The sequence below is a fragment of the Lepidochelys olivacea genome (genome assembly GCF_965140295.1).
Source record: "Lepidochelys olivacea isolate rLepOli2 genome assembly, chromosome: 8".
In the NCBI taxonomy this organism is placed as follows: domain Eukaryota; kingdom Metazoa; phylum Chordata; order Testudines; family Cheloniidae; genus Lepidochelys; species Lepidochelys olivacea.
Genome location: NC_140418.1, coordinates 47,507,079 through 47,525,019, shown reverse-complemented (window position 1 = coordinate 47,525,019; position 17,941 = coordinate 47,507,079). Strand labels below are relative to the sequence as shown.

Below are 17,941 nucleotides of genomic sequence, written 5' to 3'. Positions count from 1 at the left end.
GTTATACGATTTTCTCCCTATACAGGGGTAATGCCACCTTAAGTTTTCATTTCCTGGCTTCCTTGATGTTCTGAAAGGGCACAAGGCACCCATAAGGGCTCTGCTGAATCAGCGCCATGCACCTGACCATGGCTTCTAGATCCTGCAGTTTGCTGTGCACGCAGCACCCTGTTGAACACTTTTCCCTGAGAGAAGAAGTGTAGTGGATGGATCCCTGTAATTTGTGTGTATGGAGATACACCCATACCTCATTTAGCTGTGTGACCAGGGCAAGTCACTTCTCCTCTCTGCCTTGGTTTCCCCTCCCCACCCTTTCTTTGTCTTTCCTATTTAGACTGTAGACTCCCAGGGAAGAGACTGCCTCTTACTATGTGTCTGTACAGCACCTAACACAGCGGGGATCTGATCGCAGCCCAGGGCCTTGCAGGGCCACTGTAACCCAATTAATAGTACATATGCAGCTGTCTCCCGCTGCAGTTTTGTCCTTGTTATATGTTGGATCCAGACTCCGAGCCAAATTCCCACTGATGCCAATGAGAGCTCTGCCCAAGTAAGGACAGTTAGAAACAGCCAGCTTTGTGCTCCTCTTGTCCCTGCGCGTGGTGGTAGCCTGTGCCCACGATGCATAAAGGGGCATGACACGGTGCCCCCACATGGAGTTCAAGATTTCTGGGTTGGGAGAGAGCAGGGCAGGGAGCGCCAAGCACTAGCAGATTCTCTCCCCTTTGTGTAGCACCCCTTTCCAGTGCCCTCCCCCTGTGAGGGCCCTGGGGCAGCTGGCGCTCAGAGAAGCCCTAGATGCATGGATCCCCGTGAGAGCTATTTTCTCAAAGTGGGAGCCAGAAGCCAGCTGGCAGCTGGGTAGAAGCACGGGGACTGCACCAATGCCCCTGGATTCTAGCAGCTCCCCTAAGACCTGTGGGTTTCAGACGGATGCACCTGGGCCTCTCTCCTAGCAGGTGCACAGCAAACCCTGCCCCCTGGGTTGCTGAGGGGGGAAAGACAGCTGCCTTCCCTCACTGCTATTTTAGAACTACAGCTCTGATTCAGGAGGGGCCGCTGACTTCTTTCTAGGAGCTGACCCCTCCCCTTTTAAGTTGTGGCTAGAAGCCACGCCCCTTTCAAGGCTATGTGGGAGAGGGGGCTTCTAACTGCAACGACGAAGAAACAAGCGAAGAGCCCCAAAGTTAAGAATTCACAAAGAAGCATGATAGATACATATGGCTAACAGACAGTGGGCCAGTAGAAATAGGAGCATACTGATGATTTAGTAATATTTTAAAGAAACTGTATTGAATAGTCAGAGAAAGTCACACCTGAATTTTAATAAGACTGGCCATGAGCACCCTCATTCAAGAAGGGCACTTCAGCACCTGCTTAAATGAGTTTCTGAATAGGGATGGATTTAAGGACGTTCTTAAGTGCTTTACTGAATTAGAGCTGCAGTTTGAGGATAAATCACCTGAACAATATACTTTAGCTCAACTTCTACCTTAAAAGAGATAGCCAAGATCACCTCAAATATGCACTATGAATACAGGGTACAGTTACAACTCTACAGGTGTGTTTTGCTGAGAAGCAACTTAGGACATACTTATTATTAAAATAACAGTTGAGATGGAGCTGTCAGCACAGGAAAATGAGTTTACCTTGTTAAATAAAGATGCAAATAGTAAATGGGTTTTAACAGGCAAGGTAGTTAACCACTGGAACAACTTGCTAAGGGATGTGGTAGATTTCCCCTCACCTGCAGTCTTTAAATCAAGATTAGACGCCTTTCAGAAAGAGATGCTCTAGTTCAAGCACAAGTTGCTGGTCTCTCGTCAGAAGTCACTGGGTGAAATGCACTAGTTTGTGTTACACAGGAGGTCAGACTAGGGTCATAATGGCTCCTTCTGGCCTTTCAAATCTATAAGTATACAGGCATTGACAAAATTATTAAGATACCAAACTTCCTGAGAAGTGAGTTACCTATATAGGAAATTTGAGGTCCACATTTTCAAGTTGGCGATATGTACAGCATGCCTGTAAGGGGGGCCCCTACTTGAGTCGCTTAACACCTAATTTTCAGAGGTACCTCAAGTTGAATCCCCATCACACAGATGCCTCAAGTGGTGTGGTGGTGTAACCCATACCTGCTTGATATGGCACTCTGTCCCCCTCTAGGAGCAGCTACAGATTGATGAGTCTGCCACAGTCTTGGCTAAGAGACATGTCTTTTGGAATTCCCCTAAGGGATGTGTCCCTACTCAGTGTTTAGAAATGGCCTTACTAAGAATCATGTGAAGAACATGAGAGTTAGGGCCAAACCCAGAGGGATGCCACACACCAAATCCTATGTGATGGCAACTAGTTAGTAGTTCATTACCACCAGCTGACTCTAGCCTTTTAGGTAGGACAGAATACCCTAGGGGCAGTTCCAGGCAAACTAGCAATGCCCCTTTGGCATCAAAGCAATAATCCATGTTCAGTGGGATCAGTATTTTCAAGAGCTGGTATTAGAGGATTCTGGGAAATCTAGCATATGACCAAAACCCAAGAAAGCCTCTTCCATCAGGAACTTTTTCAGATGGAGCTCATTGGCCTCTCTAGTTCTGGGTGAGAAGGATTTATAGATACTGCACATAGCAAAGATACGTGCCTCACCCAGACAGTACAGGCACTAGCGATGCTTGTCGCTGATGGAGAAGGAGCAAGGCAGGCGATTCAGTTCTTGAAGCCCAGTACCCTAGGCATAGTCCTGGGACCAGAAGGGTTTCCCTCCGGCTGGGGGTGGTATTTTACCCTACTTCTAAACTATACACTAACTAGAATTCCTGTGCTAAGATATAAACTCGCTACAATTACATTTTTACGGGTTCTGCAATAGCGAAGAGGGACACGATGCCGACTCACGCCATATGTGGTAAGAAGAAACTGGAGACCTCTCAGTTGGGAGAATGAGGAGAGCAACTGAGCATGTGCGAGTCAATGGACACTGCTTTGAAGGCATTCTGCATTCTGCGCTCATGTGTACACACGTGTGGAATACACATAGGGACCATCACTTGAAGAACCCATGATTTTCAGAAGTGACTGGTCATTTTGGGTGTCTGACTTGAAACCCACCCAAGGGTCTTGATTTCCAGGAAATGGGAAGCATCCACCTCTGAGATTCAGACCGCTTTAAAGTGACTCAGGTTGGACACCCAAACATGGAGTACCCAACATCACAAGGGTCTAGATCCTTAAAGGTATTTAGACACCTAGCTCTCATTGAAATACATGGGAGTTAGCAACAAAATGTCTTTGAGGACTGGGCCAAAGTGCTTTTGAAAATCTTGGCCATATGAACCCATTGACCCCAATTTAACGCCAGCAAGAGGTCCTTATGACCAACACAACAATGATCATAATCCACAAGGGAAACCTACACCCTTACTAAAACGTAGATGCAATTGGAGTCCAAGTACATTATCTTCTCAAGCACCTTCTGCAGATGTGTTTGTGTATGAGAGAGACTGGGCAGTAAATGGTGAGCATTGCATCATCCACAGATAGCTTACGGAAGGGGCAGACTTCCACGTGTCTGAGAAGTGGCCACATCCTCTTGCTAAGTCAGGTATAGATAATGCCTACAAAACAGCCATGCTACTTGCTTTAAGAAATCAAGATGGAGAAGGATCAGAACCACTATTGGTGGGTTTTAGGACATCCAGAAGACATGGACTTCATAATCAAAAACCAGCTCAACGTTTGGGAGACAGTCCATTGGAAGCCAATGGTTCTTGAAGTGAAAAGGCCAGAACAGATAAGCCTGGAGCTGGAGGTTTTTAAGAACTGATTTGACAAACACCTGACATGGATAGTCTAGATAATACTTGTCCTGCCTCAATACAGGGGAGTGGACTAGATGATCTGTCTATGATTCTCTCTTCCCTGTTTAACAAACAATTCACAGTGAGTAACAGAAGAGATAGCTGGTTGAGCAAAGCTGTCTTGATCAGTAATGCTGACTGGCCAGCCCTCTAGGATTGCCCTGAAGTCTCCAGGTATTAAAGATTAGGTCATGTGATGAAACCTCTAGGCATACATCCAACCAAAACTGGCACCCATTCTGAACACATGCAGAAAGAGTTCAGCTGGCTCGTTCTTTGTGTTGTCTACTGGTGAGGGCAAGTAACGTTCCAAAATCTCAGCCATAGCTCTTATGTAGAGCTGGTAGAAGTTTGTTCTAAACATTTAATTTTAATTTTAAAAAAGGGGGGCTTTTTTAAAACTGAAAATTTTGGTGAAAAGTTCTTGGTTATTTTGAAATTTGGGGGGGGTCCATCAAAGCTGAACTATTTTAATTTTTTTAATGTCACATTTTCTGCTTGTTGGGTTTTCCCTCCCTGCTCTAATCTCTAGACCCCCAATGCCTCTCAGTGATCTCTGGGCAGGACAGGTTACAAAGGGGGAATGATTAACTAATCCATATATTTATTATTATTTAAGCTATGTATGGATTTATAGGTTTCCTAGCATGCCATTATTCTGCAAGGGAAAACTCCACTTAGAGAATGAATTCATTTCTTTAATCATTTATGCTAATTAACTCATTTAGAAAGAAATCCCCAGTGCTACCCCTTGGGGGGGGGGGTTGTGCAGTTTTTAAGTGGCATTTGTTAGCTTCTCTTAGACTCTTTCCCAGTGCAAGTTTCACAATATTCAGCCTTTTTCTTATTTCTTAAATCCCCAGCTCCTGGAGGCACGGGATTATGAGAATCTTTTTTTAAAGGTCAATTTCTAGCCCTCCTGGTTACAAAAAAGAGCTTGAAAATGTGACCCCCTAAAGGGTCAGGAACCAGAAGGCAAAGGATAAGAATCCCAAATGTATTTTTTTTTAAAAAACTTGTGATTTTTAAGCCAATCTCGAGGTATTTTGGGGCTGACTAGATTAGATTATTAACTCTTTGGGGCAGAGACTGTCTTTGTTCCGTGTTTGTACAGCACCTAGCACAACGGGGTCATGGTCCATGACTGGGGTTCCCAGGCATTATTGCAATGATATAATAACAATGATGATGATGGTTTTTGATTGGTTGACCCTGGCAATACAGTGTACTAGAATCACTGATGCTTGACTTACAGCTAGGGTAATGTTAGTCAAAACTAAGGTCAAGAAGTGTCTGTACTCCATGGCCCACACCAAATAAGGAGCGGCTCTCCACTAGGGGGCATTATCTTGCCAGCTGACTGGGGGTAGGGTAACAACTCCATCTAGCTTGTCCACTAGGGGGGTGCTGTGTCCGAACCAGTCACAATGCTCCAGGGAATGCTGGGGGAGTGGTTGCCAGCGCAGGCCTTGCTCCCGCCTTTCCCATAGCACTGTACCAATGCCTCCCCCCCACCCCATACCAGCCGAGCACCGCTGGTCAGTGCAATGAGGAAAGGGCCAGGTGCCCTTCCCTGCCCATGTCTTGAGTGTATCCTGTCCATGCGAGACTCTTCCCACCCTTGCAGGTGGGGAGTCCAAGAATCAGGTTGTGCTGGGTTCTAGTGCACAAGGGAAGGGAGAAAGTTTCCTTGTGCTTTTATCTCCCTCATCTCTTGTGCCCCCCACCGTACAGGGCCAGGCCACGAGCAGGTGTAAACAGACTTCATCAGCCCTACACCGATCTACACCAGCCGAGAATCTGACCCAAGACCTCAGCAAGGTGTTGGGTCAACACCTCAGCTTCGCCCTCAGCTCTCCTCCTCTGCAACGGCAATTAGAAAGACCTCAGCAGCCATTCCTCGTAATGTTTCCAAAGGCCAGAAATTGGATTAGGGGACTCAGCTGCAGCAGGAGTAAAGGCTGATCCCTGCCTCTGTTAAAGGTAGCCAGCTTGGTGAGGGCTGCCGGCTAGTGCATGCTGATTTCAGTGCCTGAAAAATCGCAACAGGAAAGATGTGTCCTAGGGAGCCCCCTAGTGGAAAACAACAGAAAGTATTTAAACTTAAATTTATTTGATGCCAGGAAAGCGCAGCATTTAAGGCTGATATTAAATAATTAACAGACAGTTAATAACGTACCCCTACTACTTTCCAGTCACCCAGTCCCTGTCCTAAAGAGCTAGCAATTAGTATTTGTCTCTCAGCTCCCTCGTTGGGTATGTCTACACTGCACACACTTAAACCCATGCTTGTGGACTCTGTGTTTCCAAGCCCAGGTTTATACTGCTGGGCCTGGCTCTCACAGCTGTGCCAATGCATCCACACGGCACTACACAGACCTTCTGACTTGGGCCTGCAGCTTCACCTGCCTCCACACTGCAAAAATGACAGGGCTTGGAGTGAGTCATTGCTGAACTTGGGCTCTGACCCACCCCTGTAGCTGGGTCCTAGGATCTGGGACCCGAGTGCTTGCTGACCAGAGTCAGACTGAAGGGAAACTTGGACTCAAACCTGAATCAGAGCCAAGGTTTAGTGTGCAGTGTAGACATACCCACAGGGACCTCAGGGCCATTCTTTGTAAGCCTGTCTAGCTTGGAACACAGTGACCATTGCGGAAGCTCAGGGGAAAGTCTCACATTCTTGTCTTCCTTTGGCAGCATTTACTCAAGGGGTAAGAAGTTCTCCCAGGAGCAGATCACTCCAAAGTACAATAAGCTGGGGAGGACGTACTGTGTGTCTGGAGGAAGCAAAAGGAGACAAGGAGCTGTGTAGAGCTTTTGTTCTGTGTTTGTGCTGCACCTGACACAATGGCTTCCGGGCTTCTGCCTAGGGCTCCTCAGGCCCACAGTCATAAAACTAATAGATTAAATAATCTGAGGATCCTTTCCAGATCTTGGATGTCACTGAAGGCAAATATAGTGCCCATATTTAAAAAAGGGAAAAAAGAGAACCCGGGGAACTACAGCTTCATTTCATTCCCCAGCAAAATCATGGTGCAGGTCCTCAAGGAAACCATTTTGAAGCACTTGGAGGAGAGGAAGGTGATCAGGAACAGTCAATATGGATTCACCAAGGGCAAGTCGTGCCTGACCAACCTGAGTGCCTTCTATGATGAGATAACTGGCTCTGTGAATATGGGGAAAGTGGTGGATATGATATGTCTTGACTTTAGCAAAGCTTTTGATACAGTCTCCCACAGTATTCTTGCCAGCAAGTTAAAGAAGTATGGATTGGATGAATGGACTATAAGGTGGCTAGAAAGCTGGCTAGACTCAATGGGTAGTAATCAATGGCTCGATGTCTATTGGCAGCCGGTATCAAGCAGAGTGCCCCAGGGGTCAGTCCCGGGGCCGGTTTTGTTCAATATCTTTATTAATGAGCTGGATGATGGGATTAATTGCACCCTCAGCAAGTTCACAGATGACACTAATCTGGGGGGAGAGGTAGGTACACTGGAGGGTAGGGATAGGATCCAGAGTGACCTAGACAAATTGGAGGATTGGGCCAAAGAAATCTGATGAGGTTCAACAAGGACACGTGCAGAGTTCTGCACTAAGGAAGGAAGAATCCCGTGCACTGCTATAGGCTGGGGACCGACTGGCTAAGCAGCAGTTCTGCAGAAAAGGGCCCGGAGATTACAGTAGACGAGAAGCTGGAGTCAGCAGTGTGCCCTTGTTGCTAAGAAGGCCAACGGCATATTGGGCTGCATTAGTAGGAGCATTGCCAGCAGATCGAGGGAAGTGATTATTCCCCTCTATTCAGCACTGGTGAGGCCACACCTGGAGTATTGCATCCAGTTTTGGTCCTCCCACTGCAGAACGGATGTGGACAAATTTGAGAGTCCAGCAGAGGGCAATGAAAATGATTAGGGAATTGGGGCACATGACTTACGAGGAGGGGCTGAGGGAACTGGGGTTATTTAGTCTGCAGAAGAGAAGAGTGAGGGGGGATTTGATAGCAGCCTTCAGCTACCTGAAGGGGGTTGCAAAGAGGATGGAGCTAGGCTGTTCTCAGTGGTGGCAGATGACAGAACAAGAAGCAATGGTCTCAAGTTGCAGTCGGGGAGGTCTAGTTTGGATATTAGGAAACACTATTTCACTAGGAGGGTGACAAAAGGAGACAAGGGGCTGTGTAGAGCTTTTGTTCTGTGTTTGTGCTGCACCTGACACAATGGCTTCTCATCCACTGTAATCCCCTTGATCCTTAGAGGTTTTTAAGGCCCAGCTTGACAAAGCCCTGGCTGGGATGATTTAGTTGGGGATTGGTCCTGCTTTGAGCAGGGGATTGGACTAGATGGCCTCCTGAGGTCTTTTCCAACCCTAGTATTCTATGATTCTATGAAGGAAGCTTCCCAGATCAGGCTCGGAGTCTTTAATAGCACAGTGATCTCCCTGGGGATAATCTTTACTAAACTAGGAGGAGCACATTAGAACAGATCAATTCTCATCTCTCCCAGCGCTCATGGTTCAGGCTGGTTGCAGACAGGCAGATGTCACTGCCCCCACTTCATTTGTGGAAGGTTTTCTTCAAAAGAGCTAGAAACTTGGGGCTTTTCTTCATTGCAGTGTTTGCTGGACTTCTAACCTAACTTCTGGCCGCACACCAGAATGGCTAGCTCAATTTCCATGGTGCTTTCAGTTCAAACTAGTTGGCCCACCACAGACGGAACCTTGATTGCTGCCGATGCTCCAGCTAGTAAAGCTGTGTGGGGATGCAGCAGCTGTAGCTCCTCAGCAGCCAATCCAGTCACTCAGTAGGCTCTGCTAGGCTAGCTTGGGTGGAATAACTCCAGTGTACTAGTTTGAGTTAACTGTTGTGGCCCTTTGGTTCAGTTTCCTCAGGTGGAGGAGGGGTTGGTGGGAGGCTGAGTCAGGATTGCAGTGATTTTATTGTGAGTCTCACAGTATTTGGTGTTTTAAAGCCCCAGCTCCTGGAGTCCTGGGATTATGTGAGACTCTCAGCCTCTATTTAAACTAAAAGAGCCCTCATGGTTGCAAAGAAAAGCTTAAAAACCAGACCCCCAAAGGTAAATACAGAGAACTCAATCTCATGATCTTTGGGGCCCCGGCTCGTGATTTCTGAATTCTGAGGGTTGGCAATACTCATGCTGGGATGAGGGGGGTGGGTACAGGTGTCATCCAAATATTAGGATCCTTGCGAACAAATATCCCCTAGCGCTAAACGTCAGCCCATTTATTGGACGACTAACAGCCATGTGAATGAATGGCCTAGCGTTACTGCAAGGTGGTCCCAGCGCACTGGTTTTTCCTTTATTGATTGTTCCCTCGGCAGCACGGCTGCCTGGAGTCTGGGAAGCATAAGCCCAGCTCATGTTGGTAGGATGACATGTTGGTGATGGTAGGAGGTATACGGTCAGCAATGGACCAGGGCTCTGGTGGCTTCTTGCACCGTGGCCCTCTGCTATGTGTACCCAGGAGGTTGCCAGCCAAGCCCATCTGCATTTCTCTCCATTAGCCACTGGGTTCCCAGGACTTGCTCCTTACGTCATGACACATTTAAAGCCAGGCAGATTATTCTGATCCATGCTGAGCTTTGCCTGGGTTGGGGGAGTGGGGGGAATGGGGCCATTGCTCTAACAGTATTTTTAGTCACAATTAAGGATGCTGCTAAGGGACGGACAGCTGAGTGGCTGGGGGGACTGGCTGGCATAGAAACCGCCAAGCACACAGCTCTATTTGCCCCCACTGGGAGCCAGGGCTGCTCTGCACACTCTGAAACCAGCCCCAAGGGCTCTCAGGCTGGACCTGCAGAAACCAGAGCACCCACTGGTGGAGGCAGAGCCCATCTTTCAGAACACCAGGCTGTTGCACGTCCCAGGTAGCTTTTATTTCTTTGGCATCACCCCAGTATTTGTCTCTCTGGGTACCCACCAGGCTCCCATCACCCTAGTGTCTGAGCACCTCATCATCTTTACCCTCCCACACCCCCTGCGAGGCAGGGAAGGTCTAACCTCCCCACTGTACCAGTGGGCCACTGGGGCACAGAGAGGCTCAGTGACATGCCCCAGGTTACCTTGGCAAATCAGGGAATTGAACCCACAGCTCCCAAGTCAGTGCCCTAACCACTGGGTCATCCTTCCTGCCATAGGAAGCTGGGGCTTTTGGCTCCGATAGTTAAGCCTGGCCCCGGACTGGGGCAGCCCTGGTCACACACTACAGCTGAGTGAAAAGCCATTAGACAGATGCTGTTTGCCAGCGCTAGGCACGGACACTGGAGCAGAACTGGCCCAGCATGGGCAGCAACCCTGCACGTTCCACACATACCCCCCTGACCCTAGCATGGAGGGACCCCACTCAGGCAAGAGGGTAGATCGGGCCCCAGGCCCTGGAATGCCCGCAAAGGTGCCCATTAGTGCTACCTGGGCGCTGTGAACATCCGTCGCCAAGGAACAAGGCTCATCTCCAGAGACCACTGCAGCCAAACCCCGCACAGAGAATAACAGGGCTCCCGCAACAGTAAAGGCTTGGGCCTGCAAGCCGCTGGGTGCTAAACGTCAGCCCATTTCTCTCCCTCCCCCCACATTGCCATACAACACCTGTACACTGGCCTAGGGCAGCCAGGGCACTCAGCACTTTGCAGCCTGAGCCACGGATTTGAACCAGCCCCCTCAAGAGGTAAACAGCTGCATAGCCCATGACCGCCCAGTCCACCCACCCTCATTTCAGCTAACTGGTTGCATTGTGTGCTTTAATTCAGACCAGTTTCCAGCTGAGAAAGGCAGAGCCCCTTTTCAGCCACTTACAATAGCTTAACAATGGCCAGCCAGAGCAAGCGATGTTTATGAATGGAGTACAACAGGGGCAAGCCCTACCCCGAGGGCCGGAGCCCCCTCGGCTGCCTGTGATGAATGGGCACAGGGCTAGTCTCCGCTGGGTAATTATCTTCACCAGGGCCCTGGCAATCCAGTTTCGCTGTGGTTGACAATGGCGCTGCTGACACAAGGCTTGCTGGGGAGTGATTAGAACTCCCTGCTACATCTCTGCCAGGGCGTGGGTGAGAATTTCAGGTTGCACAGTCCTCCTTTCCTTGGCACATTGCACCTGCCATCTCCCTGGCTGCTCAGCTGCTGACTCCACGTACCCTATCTTCCCCCGAGATAGGGGAATTGCTGCTGTCCTTTGCCTGTTACTGTCTGCACCCAGCCTCTTCTTTGCCACCTGCTCCCTTCCCTCTCCAGGCTGGGGGGACTGCCATCCAACCCCTTACCCCCATCACTATCCTTCCACTCCCTTCTGTCCCTCACATTGCCTAAATCGGCCTCCTGCTCCTCCCAGTGCCCTGCCCCCCTCCTCCCCACCTTTCCCGGTGTCTCTGCTCCCCCTCCCAGGCCCTGCATCTTGTCCTGGCTGCTGAACCATCGAGTGGCAGCCATTTTGCCCATGGGCATGGCTTCTGGGCCCATGGGACTCAGCTGGGTGTGGGTTGGGCACTGGCGTTTTGCAGCAGAGGGCTTAAAGGCTCAGGCTTTGAGCAGGCCCCCAGCTAAGGAATGCCACTTGAAGGCGAGCCCTGTTTGCGCTCACCTGCTGCAGCTCATGGGATGTGGCAGGCCGGTGTGGAGAGGGGAGGGCGCAGCTGTGGGGGTTTTGCGACCTGAGCACAGAGAGTAGGGTCAAGTGATGGCGTCCTTCCCGGGCTCACGTGCAATTTGGCACCACACAAGTTGAAGTTCTGGCCTGGTGGATCCTGCAGCAAAGCCTGGCTGGGGTAGTAGGCAGAAGGGGCATTAGCTGCGCAGGCTTCCTCCACCCCAGCCCATGAGGGTCCCACACCCACCCGACAAAACAAGCCATTTCTCAGGAGGAGAGGAAGGTCAGTCTCCAGGGACCCAATGCTGGAAGAGAGGGAGGACAGTTTTGTACCCAGAATACTGCACTGGGGCTCAAGAGAGCCGAGTTCAATTCCTGGCTCTGCCACAGATGCCCTGTGTGACCTTGGGCAAGTCACTGAATCTCTCTGGGCCCCAGTTCCTCACCTGTAAAAATGGGGTTTCCCCCCATAAGACTTTTGTCTGGTCCCCAATCTCCACAGCTGTCTCTAGGTGCTGCTACAATAACAGCCTTAGCATAGCTGCTCAGATGACCCCTGCAGCTAGTGCTTTTGTGGTGGGGACCCCCCACCGTCTGTTGGGAACTAACCTGGGACTCACCAGCTATTTCACATGGCCCAAAGACTAGCTGTGATGGCAGCGAGCAATGCCTGGAGCCCCCAACCAAGCTCAGAACCTCCTGGGGCTAGGCCCCCTCCACATATCCCAAAGATCTTACAAGCTAGACAAAGGGTGGGCGGGGAAACGGAGGTGGCCAAGGTCCTACAGCAAGTCAGTAGCTGAGCTAGGAACAGAACCTACATCCCCTGAGTCCTAGCCAGGCTTGCTATCCACTGGACCACACCAGTAACTGTTTCCCAGTGTGCTGCTTCAGATCTAGCCCATGCCTAAGCCCATGGGTTATTCAGCCTCTTCCCTCTCCCAAACTCTGTGCCAAATGCATCCCAGTGTGACAGAATGACACGCTCTCGGCTCTGATCTGGGCCGATATCTTATATATATATTTTTTTTGCTTTTATTGCGAGTGAAAAAATAATTTAAACCAATTACATGTACAGGGGAAAGGGTCTTGTTAGCACTTTGATAAACTGCAGCGATTCCACAGCTGGCAAGGAGAGGGTCTGACGAGTCAATTAGTCTCTGTACAAATATTCCCACCTAAAAAGATCTGAGGGTTTATAAAGCCTCTCTCTTTATTACAAGCTGTCGCAGTACGGGACAGGGGCAAGGAGACTGGGCAGGAGCTGATGTGGGTCCACAATATCCTAAACTGTCCTCTACCATCTCCCTCCCAGCGACAGGGTCAGGTGATCTGGAGTGGGGTCTCGAGCATCTCCATGAGAAAGGTGTCGATGGGAGTGTCCCCGATCAGCTTGAAGAAGAAGAGGTGCTCGAGGCATTTCAGCCCAATGGATCTCAGCGCCGGCAGCCGGAGGAGGAGTTTGGCAAATCTGGAAGAATATGCCATGGAATCACAGAAGTTAGAGATGGGGAAGGACTATTGTCATTATTATTCCAGTAGAGTGTAACCACAATCAAGGCACCATTGTGAGGGGCGGTACAAACTCACAGAAAGGGGCAGCGCCTGCCCTGAACAGCTTACAATCTAAACAGACAAGATATGTGAAGGAAAGCAAACAAAGAGGTGAAGCCGTTCACCTAAGGTCAGTAGCAGAGCCAAGAACAGAATCCATGTCTCCTGATTCCCAGTCCAGTGCTCTGTCCATTAGATCACACTGCTGCTTCTACATGCACCTGTACAGCCATATCACTGCATCCCTGTCAATGCAGGATTGTTCCCCACACTGCTACACAGAACTGAGCAAATAACTGATTTTTTTCCATTTCAGGGGTGGAACGGAAAACTCCGGGAGAAAAATTCAATTAGATTCAAAGAAACGGATTTTGTTTTCAGTTTCTGTCTCCAAAATGGGAAATGGGGGTGGGGGGACCAAAACAACAATACATTTTTTTTTACCTGAAATGATTTTGTTGTTGTTCTTAGGTTTTTTGTTCCGGGTGATTTTTCACCATTTTTTTAAATAGTGAAATTTCAAAATGAAATGCTATTGTGAATCAAAAAGTCAGAACAAAAATGTTTGCATTTTTCTTCCATTTTTTTCAGCCAAAGCTTTTTGCTGATTTTGACCTGAATTTGCAAGGAGTTTCAGTGCCCCCAAAAATGCAATCTACTCCTCACCAGAAATATTTCACGACATGGTCTAGTGTTCTGTCCAGTCTAGTTTTAAGTAAGACAGGGCTTCTATGACTTCCCTTGGAAGATTATTTCACAAGCCAAATACATGTGGAAGCTGTCTGATGCTTACCCTACCTTTTTGCTTCTCATAATTTCATCTCACAGTGGCAGAGCCTGTCACTTAATTCAGCTGCTGGTTCCTTTGCTCCTCTGTTTAATCAGATCAGAATCCCAGGGACTCAACACATACAAACCCCTTTCTTTATCTGGAGCATTTGGGGCAAATTCCAGCAGCTGAGCAGGACACATGGGGACAGCTGGACGGTGGATTTTCTTTCTTGCCTGGTAAAAACCAGCATGTCTTTGGAGAATAAAAAGAGGGAGAAATTTTTACCCCACATTTTCAAACCTCCAAGGCAAAAAAGAGTTTGGAGTCTCCTCCAGCCAGGGCTTGGACTAGTGATCTAGAGCTAAAACATGCCATTGAAATCATTGTTGAACTCTGTTGGCCCCTAAAAAACCTTCATAGCCTATTATCAACCTCCTTTGCCCACCCGCTTCCTTTATATTATGGACGAAACGTGGCCACATTTACAGCTGACTGTCCTTTATCCATGCCCCACTTCCTGTCTGCAGCACACAAATCTGTAGCCAAAAATCGCAATGCTGCCAGCACCTTGCTTCTTAGGCAGCTTAAACAGCAATATGATCTGTTATGTGCGCTGGCATTTCTAGAAACTAGCCAGGAGAGGGTAGTGTTGTACAACCCAGGAGAACAAATTGCAGTGCCTGCCAGTAGTGGTTTACATGAGGCCAAAGGGCCAAAGGCAAGAGGACACTGCTGGTGTAGAGGACGAGAGATGGGCTCAGGCGGGTTACAGAAATGTCCTTTCCTTGACCAGCTATGATTTTTCGTCAGAGAAACAACAAATTTCAGCCCGAAACAGATTTTTTTTTTGGGGGGGGGGGGGTAGCCAAAAACTCTCCAGTTTGGGGCTGCAGTTTTGCTGACACAGAGTCAATTTTTTCTACTGAAAGTGGCGGTGAAATGGAACAATGTTTACTGTTCATCCAAATTTCCAGCAAGGAAAAAACACTTTCTAGCCAGCTCTCCACAGATTCCTGCACTCCTCTCAGAGGAGGAACAAAGAAGTGCTTTGGAGCTGTGACTGGTGCTAATCTCACTATTCCACACCCCCCAGGGAGCGTGCCACACGGTGTCTCCTAGAGACAGAGGTGCAGCACTGTGCTACTCAATATTTACCTTCCAGGTTGTTCAGGGTACTTCTGCTTTGTATATGCTTCGAGCGTGGCATAGACCTTTTCTCGTAGGGACTCCACTTCGAAGGGACTAGACAAGCCCTTGGCATCTGGACCAGGGAGAAACCCAAAGCAAGAAGGAAATCATTGCAGAGTTGACGTTTCAGACTTTGTTTGGTCCACAGCTGAACAAGATGATCAATCACTAGAAAAGAGCTGGAGATAGCTCCTGTGAGCTGGCAGCAGTCTCTCCCCTCCGGCAGACTTTCTTCATTAACATTATCTGTCATATTATATAGTGGCACCTAACGGCTTCCCAGGATGTAGGTGCTGTACATACACATAGTGAGGGACAGTCTCTGAGCATGTATTATGATACAGTCTTTAATGATATGATCTCATACTGCCTCATTCCACGCACAGGCTGGATGCCCCAGGGGACAGAATCAAGGCTGTGTGTGAAAAACCGTAAATCAGACATTTCCTAACATTTCCCTTTTGCACCCTAAATCATATTCTTTTGATGTAGATTTTAGCATATTTACATATATTTGTACACACACACAAAGTTAATATCTGTCTGTCTATTCCACACCACACTGAAATGATCTTAACAGGTTTGGGGATTGAACCTACCATTCTTTTCCACACAAAATAGCAGTTGCTCTGGAATGTGATGTGCTCTGAAGTATGGCTGTTATCTCCAAAGTGATGAGCCCACCCCAGGCTGCCTTGTGCTGCTCCAACAGAGCCAGCAAGTGGACGTAACTGGTCTCTGCAGGTAGCACAGCTGGTTCTGTTACAGGCTATTGAGATGGCCAAGGGAACAGAGGGCAACAATTCCATCAGCACAGTACCCCGGCCACTACACTGTGGGAGGTACTGTGGTCTGATGGAGAAAGCACTGAACTGACAGTGCTGAGAGGTGGCTTCCATACCTGGATCTGCAACCTTGGACAACTCTCCGTTTCTCCTCCTGTCTCTCTAGATTCTCATGGGCCTGGGTCTGCCATGTGTACGCCTACACCACCTAGTGTAGTGGGACCCCACTCTAGGTTGGTGAGATATTGCATGAAAGAAAGGGAAGGGTGCAACCTACCGAATTCCCAGTACCCTGGCATGGAATCCGGCCTCCTCTTCCACAGTTACAGAATGTGCGATATCATGGAAAGATTCCTTTCTGAGCAGCCTTTGGATGCACTACTGAGGTAGGGCACAAGCTAGGTTTCACCCAGAGCCAGGACATGCTCTTTGTCAATGATTAGTTCCAGGGTCGGATTACCTTTTTGTGGGCCCCGCCCCCCACTCCGCCCTGAGGCCCCACCCCCGCTTGGCCTCTTCCCCCTTAGACCCCACCTGCTGCTCATATTGGGGTGGGGGGGAAGGAGGCAGAGAGGGGTGGGGCCATGGTCCAGGCACTGGGTCCCCTTCTGAGTGTGGGCCAGGTACCCTGACACCATTGTAAACCCGGTACTGATTAGTTCTTTTTCTTTACAGAGTCAGTGAAGCTGGATGTAGCTGATAAGGCTACTAAAGTGATTCATCGATACTGAGACTTAAGCATATTCTTTCCAGGCGCCTTGTAACCTAGGACACAACATTTTCCCCCGATTTTCAGGACTAGATGCTTGTTTTTGTCAGCAGTCCAAGGAACTAACTGGTAGCAACGTGCAGGGAGGGTGACATGTGATGTGTGCTCTGCAATATGGGGGTTAAAAAGCCAGCTTCTGAGCGACCACTGTAGCTAACAAACGGGGGTTTCAAGAGGCAGATACACATAATAAACATACTGTAAGGTTAGGCCAATGCCACCCCCCCAAAACAAAACAAATCCCTGCAAGAGTACAAAGAATGCAGGGAGACATCCAGCAGCAGAGTGGGCTATCCAGTGTACTGCACTGAATGCAGCAGGTATGAAATCTGCCTTGTGAGCAGGTGGCATGTGTAAGCAGCTCATGGCCCTCAGAGAGTGAGTACAGGCTCTGGAGACCAGAGTGGTTGAACTGGAGAGCTAAGGGAGACAGATAGTTATACAGAGGAGACTTTCAGGGTCACAGTAGAACCGACCCACCCCCCGTCCGACAGCCTCTGTGCTGTTGAGGAGGATGAAAGTCTTGGGGAAGGAGAACATAAAGGTGGAGCAAAGGGAAATGATCCCATAGTTGGGACCTCCCTTCCAGGTGATGTCATGGTATCCCCTTGCACTGAGTATACCCCTCTGGGGGAGGGGACCCCTGTTATTAGGAACATACAGGTAATAGTAATGGGGGTATTTTATTATTCAAAATATCAATAGTTAGGATTGTGATGACCAGGAGAACCGCTCGGTGAATTGCCTGCTGGGTGTGAATTGTACTCATGTCTGTATGTATACTGATCTTTTAACCAATACTCACTCTCTTTTCTTTTTTAATAAATTTTAGTTTAGTTAATAAGAATTGGCTATAAGCGTGTATTTGGGTAAGATCTGAAATATTCATTAACCTGGGAGGTAATGTGTCCAATCCTTTGGGATTGGTAGAACTTTTTTATACGATGAATAAGAATTTCAGTAATCCTCATCATACCTGACTTGGGTGTCTGGGTGGAGGCCCAAGGCTGGGTTGTTTTAAGGGAACTGTGTTGTAGGCTTCTGGGTAACCAGTGAGGTATTATAGAAGCTGTTTTGTGGCTAGCTTGGTAAATCTAAGTATTGGAATATCCACCAGCTTTGGGGATTGTCTGCCCCATTCTTTGCAGTTCACCCTAATTGAGTGACCTCAGTTTGCTCTCCTGGGACTCCGGTCACGCCTGTCCATGACTTTTACTAAAAATACCCATGACTAAATTTTAGTCTTTGCTCACCAATCTATCAGAATTCGTTGAGAGGATCAAGAAACATGTGGCCAAGGATGATCCAGTGGATATAGTGTACTCGGATGATCAGACAGCCTTTGCTAAGGTTCCTTACCAAAGCCTCTTAAGCAAAGTACGCAGTCATGGGATAAGAGGGAAGGTCCTCTCATGGATCAGTAACA

General features: G+C 48.5%; 1 protein-coding gene across 6 annotated transcripts in view; it reads right to left on the bottom strand.

Moving 5' to 3' along the window:
* Positions 1 to 12,480: 12,480 nt before the first annotated feature.
* Positions 12,481 to 17,941, bottom strand: part of RXRG (retinoid X receptor gamma) — a 116,266-nt gene continuing 110,805 nt past the window's right edge. For all 6 annotated transcript variants that reach the window (XM_084636412.1, XM_084636410.1, XM_084636414.1 and 3 more), the window contains exons 9-10: positions 14,929 to 15,034; positions 12,481 to 12,918 (exon numbers count right to left, since the gene is read on the bottom strand). In XM_084636412.1, the coding sequence (XP_084492538.1) occupies positions 12,771 to 12,918; positions 14,929 to 15,034 (254 nt within the window). In that variant the 3' untranslated portion in view covers positions 12,481 to 12,770. The remainder of the gene's footprint in view (positions 12,919 to 14,928; positions 15,035 to 17,941) is intronic.